The sequence below is a fragment of the Schistocerca gregaria genome, chromosome 1 (genome assembly GCF_023897955.1).
Source record: "Schistocerca gregaria isolate iqSchGreg1 chromosome 1, iqSchGreg1.2, whole genome shotgun sequence".
NCBI lineage: Eukaryota > Metazoa > Arthropoda > Insecta > Orthoptera > Acrididae > Schistocerca > Schistocerca gregaria.
In genome coordinates this window covers 1,130,751,627-1,130,763,793 of record NC_064920.1, presented here as the reverse complement: position 1 = coordinate 1,130,763,793, position 12,167 = coordinate 1,130,751,627, and the positions used below count along the sequence as shown (strand labels likewise).

Sequence of the window (12,167 nt, the reverse complement as noted above, 5' to 3'; positions counted from 1 at the left end):
TTGCCAACTAGAATAACTCTGAAAGTATGATAGTAGCTGAAAAGTGTGTGGGACAAATGTTGCATGGGACAATGGGGGCCATAATATGACATTGGTTATATATATATATATATATATGAGATGGTATAGTTTGGTACTTATTTTCTGATAATGGCCATCCAGATAAATCCAATGATGTGTAACAGTACGGTCTTTGAAGGTGAATGAAGGTCACAAAGGTGGCTGAGCATCCTTTTACAGAAGGTGATTAATACTTGTTCCATAGATCATGAATACGACACTTCGTTATGATGTGGAACGTGTCAGGTTAATGAAAGATGTCTGTACAAGATATTACATTACACAAAATATTCCATGACACTAATGCTTAAGATAGTTTTTTCCCTCCCTTAATTTACATCTAAAAATTCAGCCAATGAGTAGAAGGAGTTGTCATCTAGAAATTCTTTTAATTTATTTTTAAATGTTGGTTGACTATCTGTCAGGCTTTTGATGCTGTTTGGTAGGTGACCAAAGACTTTTGTGGCAGCATAATTTACCCCTTTCTGTGCCAAAGTCAGATTTAACCCTGCATAGTGAAGATCATCCTTTCTCCTGGTGTTATAGCTATGCACACTGCTATTACTTTTGAACTGGGCTGGATTATTAACAACAAATTTAATAAGTGAATATATATACTGTGAGGTTACTGTGAGGATCCCTAGATCCTTAAATAGATGTCTGCAGGATGACCGTGGGTGGGCTCCAGCAATTATTCTGATTACATGTTTTTGAGCAAAGAATACTTTTCTACTCAACGATGAATTACCCCAGAATATGATACCATACGAAAGCAGTGAATGAAAGTAGGCATAGTAAGCTAATTTACTGAGATTCTTATCACCAAAATTTGCAATAACCCTAATAGCATACGTAGCTGAACTCAGACGTTTCAGCAGACCATCAATGTGTTGTTTCCAGTTTAACCTCTCATCAATGGACACACCTAAAAATTTTGAAAATTCTACCTTAGCTACAGACTTCCGTTGAAAGTCTATATTTATTACTGGAGTTGTGCCATTTACTGTACGGAACTGTATATACTGTGTTTTATCAAAATTTAAAGAGAGTCCGTTTGCTGAGAACCACTTAATAATTTTGTGAAAAACGTCATTTACAATTACATCACTTAGTTTTTGGTTTTTGGTTGTTATTACTATACTTGTATCATCAGCAAAAAGAACTAACTTTGCACCTTCATCAATATGGAATGGTAAGCCATTAATGTACACTCCTGGAAATTGAAATAAGAACACCGTGAATTCATTGTCCCAGGAAGGGGAAACTTTATTGACACATTCCTGGGGTCAGATACATCACATGATCACACTGACAGAACCACAGGCACATAGACACAGGCAACAGAGCATGCTCAATGTCGGCACTAGTACAGTGTACATCCACCTTTCGCAGCAATGCAGGCGGCCATTCTCCCATGGAGACGATCGTAGAGATGCTGGATGTAGTCCTGTGGAACGGCTTGCCATGCCATTTCCACCTGGCGCCTCAGTTGGACCAGCGTTCGTGCTGGACGTGCAGACCGCGTGAGACGATGCTTCATCCAGTCCCAAACATGCTCAATGGGGGACAGATCCAGAGATCTTGTTGGCCAGGGTAGTTGACTTACACCTTCTAGAGCACGTTGTGTGGCACGGGATACATGTGGACGTGCATTGTCCTGTTGGAACAGCAAGTTCCCTTGCCGGTCTAGGAATGGTAGAACGATGGGTTCGATGACGGTTTGGATGTACCGTGCACTATTCAGTGTCCCCTCGACGATCACCAGAGGTGTACGGCCAGTGTAGGAGATCGCTCCCCACACCATGATGCCGGGTGTTGGCCCTGTGTGCCTCGGTCGTATGCAGTCCTGATTGTGGCGCTCACCTGCACGGCGCCAAACACGCATACGACCATCATTGGCACCAAGGCAGAAGCGACTCTCGTCGCTGAAGACGACACGTCTCCATTCGTCCCTCCATTCACGCCTGTCGTGACACCACTGGAGGCGGGCTGCACAATGTTGGGGCGTGAGCGGAAGACGGCCTAACGGTGTGCGGGACCGTAGCCCAGCTTCATGGAGACGGTTGCGAATGGTCCTCGCCGATACCCCAGGAGCAACAGTGTCCCTAATTTGCTGGGAAGTGGCGTAGGATCCTACGGTCTTGGCGTGCATCCGTCCGTCGCTGCAGTCCGGTCCCAGGTCGACGGGCACGTGCACCTTCCGCCGACCACTGGCGACAACATCGATGTACTGTGGAGACCTCACGCCCCACGTGTTGAGCAATTCAGCAGTACGTCCACCCGGCCTCCCGCATGCCCACTATATGCCCTATCTCAAAGTCCGTCAACTGCACATACGGTTCACATCCACGCTGTCGCGGCATGCTACCAGTGTTAAAGACTGCGATGGAGCTCCGTATGCCACGGCAAACTGGCTGACACTGACGGCGGCGGTGCACAAATGCTGCGCAGCTAGCGCCATTTGACGGCCAACACCGCGGTTCCTGGTGTGTTCGTTGTGCCGTGCGTGTGATCATTGCTTGTACAGCCCTCTCGCAGTGTCCGGAGCAAGTATGGTGGGTCTGACACACCGGTGTCAATGTGTTCTTTTTTCCATTTCCAGGAGTGTAGATGGCAATAGTTAGTGACTCACCCTGTATAATGGAACTTCAATTATTAAATATATTTTGTAATTGTTCACATCTTTTACACATTTTCTGTATTTTAGGTCTGAAGATGGCCCATCAGATCTGAAACTAGCTATGAATAAAGATATTTTTTGCGATTTTTGACCTAGGATTTTAACTCATACAAGAAAACTTATGATACTCACAGTTGTACTTCTGTACATATATCTCTCATTCCTTCCTTCCTTTCTTTTGCCGTTTATCCAACCAACACTGGGTTAGGAATTGTATGGTATATTCCGCTTTCTTAGAAAACAAACCATACCTTTATATAGGCTATTATTACATGGGGTCATCATCACTCCCAAAGGCATTTTAAAGCTACTGCCAGTCCTCTTGGGTAGGAATCCATTTCCTTCTCATTTCTGCATCTAGTATAATCAGACAGTCAAATGTCACATCATTTTACAAACTTTTTGCACATCTTGTATCTGAGTTGGGATGTGGAAAACTGCCTAATAGCTACATCCAGGCTATCTGGCACACTGGCCTCCCATCATCAACCTGGACGATGGACTCAAACTAGGGCCAGAAGCTCCTCCTTGGGCCCTGGAGCGGGCATTTTAAAACACTCAGCTATCAAATGGATTTACAAATATGTCTCATTATTATACTTAAACTAAATGTAAAAGAACTGCACATTAGAAGACACATCCATCAGCACAGCCCTAGATGACAAATGAAAACTGGTGTTCCAAGACACAGGCTGGTGAAAACAGTCCACCTACCAGAGTTAGCTTCTCTAAAATCTGTAATAAATTACTATCCTCTGATTGGTCCATGACTGGAAATTATTTCAAAGAAAACTGTATAGCTACAAACTCATATTACAATGTTATTAATTTTTTTATGTACAGAGTGTGAACTTGTGAAGTTAAAATTCGAAATCCATGACTAAATTTCAGTAATTATGTATGCCTGTAATTAAGAATAACTACATATGTCCGTAATTGTGTACAAGAGATGAAGCTTATTCTGTTTCAGATATGGTGAATGGTGAATAAAAATTGACAGACTGGTATAGCACAATGGGCCATCTGTAAGTTGCACATGAAATTACAGAATGTAAGAATGAGGACAAATTACTGCTCCTGCTGAGGTCTGTAAGTCATGAGAAAGCATATGACTCAGTTTAAACCAAATATTTGCTGCCAACCGATAATAAAAGAGGATTTTAGTGTAAGACTCTACTTGCTTTTTTGTTTCACCTTGCAAGCTAATGAAAGATGAAATCCATAACAAACTGCAGTATGCTCATGGATTGACTTCGATGAGATCAACCACAATGAGTAAGCAGCCTTATTGTCTAAGTCTGAATAAATGTTATCCAGTGTTAATGACACAGATATTTATGAGGAATTTACCTATCATACTGAATTTTTCCTTAATACCCTGAGCACAACTGCATTCCACTAACCTATATCTAAAGGGCTCTCCAAGAAACAATGATAACTAAGACACAAAGGAATGACAGGCATTGGCTGTGAGTGGGCATTGATTGAAATCAATGAGGAAAATTGAGAATTTGTGCTGGACCAGAATTTGAACCTGGGTCTCCTGCTTATTAGGCAGATGTTCTGACCACTAAGCCACCTGGACTCAGGGGTCATTGCAATTGCCTGGACTACCCTAGCATGCCTCCCATTAGATCAGAATTCTCTGCTTATTCACACGCTACTACTGTAGCGTCCCTTGCCCTTGATCCTCATTACTCATGGCATTTCATCAATTCCTGTAAGAGTTCAAGCGTGGTGTGCATCTGCACTGAGGAGATTATTGGCTACCTAGCGCCAGAAGACAGGCACAATAAAATAACACACAAACACACACACACACAAAATTTCCAACTGGCGGCTGCTTCATCAGGAAAGAGTGAAGGAAAAGGAAAGATGAAAGGATGTGGGTTTTAAGGGAGAAGGTAAGGAGTCATTCCAATCCCGGGAGTGGACAGACTTACCTTAGGGGGAAAAAGGATAGGTATATACTTGCGCGCACACACACACACACACATATCCATCCATACATACACAGACACAAGTAGACATATTTTAAGGCAAAAAATTGCCTTTAAATATGTCTGCTTGTGTCTGTGTATGTATGGATGGATATGTGTGTGTGTGTGTGTGTGTGTGTGCGCGCGAGTATATACCTATCCTTTTTTCCCCCTAAGGTAAGTCTTTCCGCTCCCAGGATTGGAATGACTCCCTACCCTCTCCCTTAAAACCCACATCCTTTAATCTTTCCTTTTCCTTCCCTCTTTCCTGACGAAGCAGAAGCCGGTTGCGAAAGCTCGAAATTCTGTGTGTGTGTGTTTGTGTGTTATATTCATTGTGCCTATCTACCGGCACTTTCCCGCTTTGTAAGTCTTGGAATTTTTGTTTCCAAAAGATCAGGTACCATACATATATATAAGGTGCGACAGCCAGTGACCTTTTCAGTGCAAAGCACACCAGGCTCGAACCCTTATTGGAATTGGCAAAATGGCATGAGTAATGAGGATATTGGCCAAGGGGCACTACATTAGTAGTGTGTGGACAAGTTGAGAATATGAGTCTAATGGGTGGCATGCTGGGGTAGTCCACGCAGTTGTAATGACCACTGTGACTGGATGGCCTAGTGGTCAGAGCACCTGCCTAGAATGCAGGAGACACTGGTCCAGTATAAATTTTACTGATTTCAATCAATGCCCTGTCACAGCCAATGTCTGTCATTCCTTTGTGTCTTAATTCATAATGGCTGCCAGATCGAAATGGCGTCTGTTCTTTTGGACATGTCTGAAAGACCAGGTACTACACACACACACACACACACACACACACACACACACACACACACACACACAAACACAAACACACACACACAATGATAACTGCATTAACAGATCATTATAAATACAAAATGCATTTTTAAAGTGTATTTGTGTCACCTCAAACGTAAAGCAAGAAATGAGAAAAAGCTGTAAAATGAGAAGAACAGTTATGTTACCAGTGTCCTTAATACAATTGTTTTTATGGTTACACAATTGACAGAGCTAATAACCAACACTTATGTTTAAGAAGATTCCAGGAAACCTCCACTTATGAAAGAAGGGTAATATTATTTCTCTAACTTAAATTGAATTGCATACATGAACATACTCATAATTCCTTAGGTCATCCATTGTCATGACTCCTCCAAGATCTTTGACATCCTGAATAAAGTCCTCACCAAGCGTGCCATTATAGAAAATATCTATACCATATTCAGCAATTTGTATTAATGTTTCACCTAAAGTAGGTCGTTTGAGAATGTCACCCAGCTGCCACACATTTCCAGTTTCTGGATTGATCAAAAGTTCACTGCAAAATAATTTTCATTGTCTCATTATACAAGAATATATTATGTCCATTTTCTGTTTATTCCTGATTCAAAACACCAGGTACAATGACTCCATTTATAAGAATATTAATTCATTATAGCAATATGCCAAACTAAGGGTAATACACCAGACTAAGGAAATGTAATTTTAATTGAAAATAAGTGCATGACTATATACAAGGTAAACATTAATAAAACCAACAAACTGCAGGCCAGATTCCTGACAGTAAATGGAGGAAAAAAGGTCTTATGAATATGTGTCTGAAATGCATTGTTGCCATGGTAGATGGCGCTGATGAAAGACAGTTTATCTGACCATATGTCATGTGTTCCTAGTGTGTTTCAAGCTGTGTGATTGACATAGCATTCTGTAAGCAGCAGAATGGTGCAGTATTCACATCAGGAACAATCTGAGATGGTGTCTGTGTATGGCTAAGCAGATGGAAACTGTCGAGAGGCAGCATGCCTATAACAAAACAAGTACCCTCTCAGATAACTACCACATCACACACTTGAAGCCCTTTTAGGGCATTTATGTGATCATGGATCCTTTCAGACACAGGAACGTGCATGGAAATGCATGGAGGTGATGGACTGTTGTGCACGAGATTTGGAGGTCTAGGTTCTACAGGATATTGAGATGAACCCTAGTACAAGCTCCAGGAAAGTGGCCTGCCAACATGGTGTAAGCCGAAGTACAGTCTGTGTATCCTGCATAACAACTGCTACCATGGAGGCCAGTTTGAACATCTGTTGTGACATGGATTCGATGCAATTTTGTACTGTGTTCTGGGACAATTGGCTGTTGTTCCATGAACACCGTCCATTTCTGGACACATGTTCACAGGACCTTTTTACCTCTCTTTCCAGTCTGGAATCCACCCCTGCAGTTTGTTGGTTTTATTTATGTTCTCTCAGTTTAAAGGTTAATTATTTTTTGGATTATAAAAAAATGGAAGTTTTTAAAAAGACAGTAAGCAACAAATACAGCAATATTTTCCCTGCTGTTAGAGCAAGTCATCAAATGGACAAATTTTCATACACTGTATTTTTGTAGTATATATTACTATACTAAAAATTTATATGAAATAAATTGTCCCATTTCATGTTTGGCCATCAACCTTAATGGTAGAAAACAACAGACAGTTAACAGCATCACAGGAAACATTGCAAGAGAAATATAACATTAAAAATAACACAAATTAACAATATTTTTCTCCATTTCAATGTAAGAGTTTTGGTCCATGGTGACTAATTTTTCCTCAGCTACTGGGCTATTGATGAGGAATTAGTTCACACTCAACACAAGGTTACATCAATAAACGATATAAACTGAATACCAAACACATGCTAACGTCATTTAATTTTCACACTAAGCTTTGCTGTGTCTCAGTGAAAGGTATGTTTGCCCTCCATAGTTACAAAATCATCATATCAAATACAGAAAACAATGGCTACTGTAATAGAAATCATGAGTGGGAAACAATAGGAGAGGATAGAAGTACTAGCAGGTGAATAGTTGAGTAGCTCAGATTTTAGTCTTGCAAAGGAAGATTAGAGTTTAACACCCTGCTGACAATGTCATTAGAGATGGAGCACAAGCTCATGTGAGAGAAAGATGGGGAAGGAAATTAGCCATGCCCTTATCAAAGGAACGATCCCAGTATTTGCCTTAAGTGATTTAGGGAAATTGTGGAAAACATAAATCTGGGTGGCCTAACAGGGATTTGAACTGTCATCCTCCCAAATGTGAGTCCAGTGAAGATCTTTTAGCTCATCATTTAGTCATTGGTTATGATCTCATTATGAAGGATACCTTAAAGGATATGGAATGAACCAAGTTATACATTAACAAAGGGAAAAGTATCTGTCACAAACTGCATTTATAATTACGCATTATTAACCCACTAGGAACTGTTTTTTGTGCACTGGGGCTGCATTTAAAGTAATAAAATCAGCATGAAAGCTACTAATTCAAAAAATGCTGACACCTCTTCAGCTATACCAACTATCTGCAGTTTATTTCTTACTTATAACTTAATAGTTACATGACTACATTGGTATTTGTGAAAGAGGAACAGTTATTTTATAACTTAAGAACAGAACCCTGTTTACAATAAACACTGCTGTGGACATGCCAGTAAAGGGAATCTACAATCCTCAAATTGAGGCAGTCAGATAAAATGAAAAAAAAAAAAAAAACCAGTAGAAGCTTTTTTTAATAATTAATATGCTTTTCTAATTTATGCTTACGGTGTCTCGTTACAGGCCTTTCCATAAGGCTACAGACCCCACTCTGGACCACAAACAAAAAAGTAAAATGTAAACAAAAATTATTTTTATGCCAGAATGAAATTGTCATTCTACAGCAAAGTGTGCAGAATGAAATTTTCATTCTGCAGCAAAGTGTGCTTTGATATTTAACCTCCTGGCCAATTAAACCTGTGTACTATGCTGAGACTCGAAACTTGGAACCTTGCCTTTCACAGGCAAGTGCTCTACTGACTGACCTACTCAAGCATGACTCATGACCCGTCCTCACAGCTTTACTTCTGCAGTACCTCATCTCCTTACCTTCCAAACTTCACTGGAGCCCTTCTGCAAACCTTGCAGAACTAGCACTGCTGGAAGAAAGGGTACTGCATACACATGACTTAGACACAGCCTGGGGGATGTTTCCAGACTGAAATGTTTACTCTACCATGGAGTGTGCCCTGGCATGAAACTTCCTGGCAGATTAAAAGTGTGTGCCAGACCGAGACTTGAACTTGGGACCTTTGCCTTTTGCGAGCAAGTGCTCTACCAACTGAGCTAGCCAAGCACAACTCATGACCCATCCTCACAGCTTTACTACTGCCAGTACCTTGTCGCCCACTTTCCAAACTTCACAGGAGCTCTCCTGCAAAAGGCAAAGTTTCCAAGTTGGATTCTCGGTCCAGCACACAGTTTTAATCTGCCAGGATATTTCATTATTGTCATGTTTTCTATTATTTGTGTAAATTACATTTCATATGGAACTTAATTTTACTATTTGCAACATACTATATTAAGAAGCAAATGTACTGGAACATTAGTGAAAATATTCTGAGATTGTTGAAGAGGCGTTTACAGAATTTGCTGAAAACTGTACAAAATAAGCTATCATGAATCAGGGTGAGGTCAGGTAGTAATAATGGTATTAGTATTAGTAGTAGTAGTAGTAGTAGTAGTAGTAGTAGTAGTAGTGTTCTTCTGTGGATCAATATTAGGCTGTGGTTATAGTGGAGTGACACTAAACTATCGGAGCACCTCAGTGGTCAGAGTACAGCAGAGCAGAGCAGGATTGTGAAACCAACCAGTGCTGCTTAATGCATGTGAATATAGTGGTTCTGCAATCATAGTGGAACTGAGGAGGACAGTGCAAAGCAGTGCTCAATGAATCAAACATGTTTGTCTCTCAGAATGGCATCCAGAGCATTTAAGTAACTCCAGCTCCATTTGGGTATCACTGACAGTGTCTGGCTGTTGCTGCACACACCAACATCAGCTGTTTCCAGTACTATTGTTGGCACTTTTGTTTTTCTTGTTGTACTGTTGAGGAAATGGCATCAGTGGACATCTTGATAGCAGCTGTTTTTACTCAGTGGCCTTCATGAGGCCAATGAGACAACATTCATCATAACAGATTCATTTTATACATGTTACGGGATGAGCTAGCATCAGAATTACAGACTAGAAGTAAGTTCATAATACGTTCCCTTAACATGTTATTCCTTTTATTGTCTTAAAATGAGAAGTGATACTAAATTTCAAAGTAGCATAGCTGGCAAAACATGAAACTTGTATTTTATTATGTGAGATAATGTTTAAAAAAAGAGTCTCGTAATTTGACAGCCTCATTTGAAGCAACTTGCCTAGAATGCTGAATTTCTACAGTACTTTCCTCATCAACATTTAGGGATTCTTCTGGGTCAGTGGTAGTATTGTGTAGAATATAAACACATTGCACAATATCATCACCAAATTGTGGTGAATTTTCTGTTGGCTTTCAAGGTCTTCTCTACCTATTATTCCAAACACACATTCATCATGTTATGGGAAGGCTTTTACTGAAATATCCTTCCTCTGTATCTAAAACCCATAAATTGTAAGGCTTGATAAAATGTCAACAATGGTATCCACTGTATCATATCCAATGAATAAGTATGGAAGTTGTAAGGCACCCATGATTCCCCATCGAGAGGAAACCATATTTCACTCACAGAGTTCAAGGGTAGGCAAGGAACTACTTGTCAGGTGTTGAGAGCACTGGATCAGTGTGATTGCTGTCATGCAGTAGTGGTGTCATCACTGTGATGGTGTAGTGAGAGGTTATGAGTCAAAAGTACTATCAGATGAATGCTGTGGCAGCCAGTTATCATGTGGTAATGTGCTGCAGCACACTTTAGACATCACACTCAAATTATGCCAGTTTTCTTTGTGAGCAAGATAGAACAACTACCACCATCATAACTTAGTAAAAGAGCTTGCCGAAATGCAAGAAAATTCTGGTCCTATGTAAAACAAGGAAATGGGTCAAAGGCTTCTGTCCAGTCACATGTTGACCAGTCTGATGTAGCAATAAAAGTTAGAAAAAAGAAAGCAAAGTTTTAACTTTTGCATTTAAGAAATCATTCACACAGGAGAATCATGCAAACAGACTGTCGTTTGACCATTGTACGGACTCCCACATGGAGGACATAGTAATACGTATCTCAGGCATAGACAGACAACTAAAAGAGTCAAAAAAGGCAATAAGTCCCTAGGTCTGGATGGAATCCTAGTTCATTTTTACAAAGAGTATTCTGTGGCATTGGCCCCTTACTTAGCTTGCGTCAATTGCGAATCTCTCACGCACTGCAAAGAGTGGCTGGAAAAAGTGCTGATGACTCTTGCACACAAGAAGGGTAAAAGAACAGACCCATGAAATTACAGACCAATATCTTTATCACTAGTTTTCTGCAGAATTCATGAATGTATTCTCAGTTTGAATATAATAAATTTCCTTGAGACAGAAAAATTCAATCTGCAAATTATTATGGTTTTAGAAAGTACTGCTCATGTGAAACTCAGCATGCCTTTTTCTCATATGTCATCCTGTGAACTATGGATGAAGGGCAACAGGCAGATTCCATATGCCTGGATTTTTGAAAGGCATTTGAGACAGTACCTCAACGATCTTTGTTAACAAAGGCATGAGCGTATGGAATAGGTTACCAGATATGTAAGTGGCTCAAAGACTTTTTAATGACTAGACTCCAGATGGCGAGTGTTCATTGGAGACATGGGTGTCACCAAAAGTGCCCCATGGAAGTATGAATGGACCACTATTATTCTCTACATACATAAATGATTTGACAGATAGGATGAGCAGTAACCTGCAGGCATTTGCTGATGATGCTGTGGTGTACTATGAGGGTTTGGCCTTGAGTGAGTGTAGGAGGATACAAGATGATTTAGACAAAATTTATAGTTGGTATGATTAATGGCAGCTAGCTCTAAATGTAGAAAAAAGTAAGTTAATGCAGATGAGTAGGAAAAACAATCCTGTAATGTTCACTGTAGCATTAATATTGTGCTTCTTGACACAGTCACATTGTTTAAATATGTACGCATATGTTGAAAGCAACATGCAATGGACCTAGCACCTAAAGACTGTAGTAGGGAAGGTAAATGGTTGACTTCAGTTTATTGGAAAAATTTTAGGGAAGCATGTTTCATCCATACAGGAGAATATTTATGGGACACGAGTGCGACCCATTCTTCAGTACTACTCTAGTATTTGGGATCCCCACCACCGTTGGATTGAAGGGAGACACTGAAGCAATTCAAAGGTGATCTGGTAGATTTGTTACTGGTAGGTATGAAGAACATGCAAGTATTATGGAAGTGCTTGGGGAACTCAAATGGGAATCTCTGGAGGGGCAACATTCTTTTCGGGGAACCAGCATTCGAAGCTGACTGCAGAATGTTTCCACTGCCACAAACACACATTTTGCATAAGGACCATGAAGATAAGTGAAATTACGACTCGTGTGGAGGCATGCAGACAGTCATTTTTCCCTC

At 40.4% G+C, this 12,167-nt stretch overlaps 1 protein-coding gene across 3 annotated transcripts in view; it reads right to left on the bottom strand.

Annotated features, from left to right (window-relative positions):
• The window catches only part of LOC126283989 (scoloptoxin SSD14-like), a 399,534-nt gene that overhangs the window by 32,684 nt on the left and 354,683 nt on the right, over positions 1-12,167 (bottom strand). For all 3 annotated transcript variants that reach the window (XM_049982525.1, XM_049982532.1, XM_049982515.1), the window contains one exon: positions 5,864-6,064. In XM_049982525.1, coding sequence (XP_049838482.1) covers positions 5,864-6,064 — 201 coding nt within the window. The remainder of the gene's footprint in view (positions 1-5,863; positions 6,065-12,167) is intronic.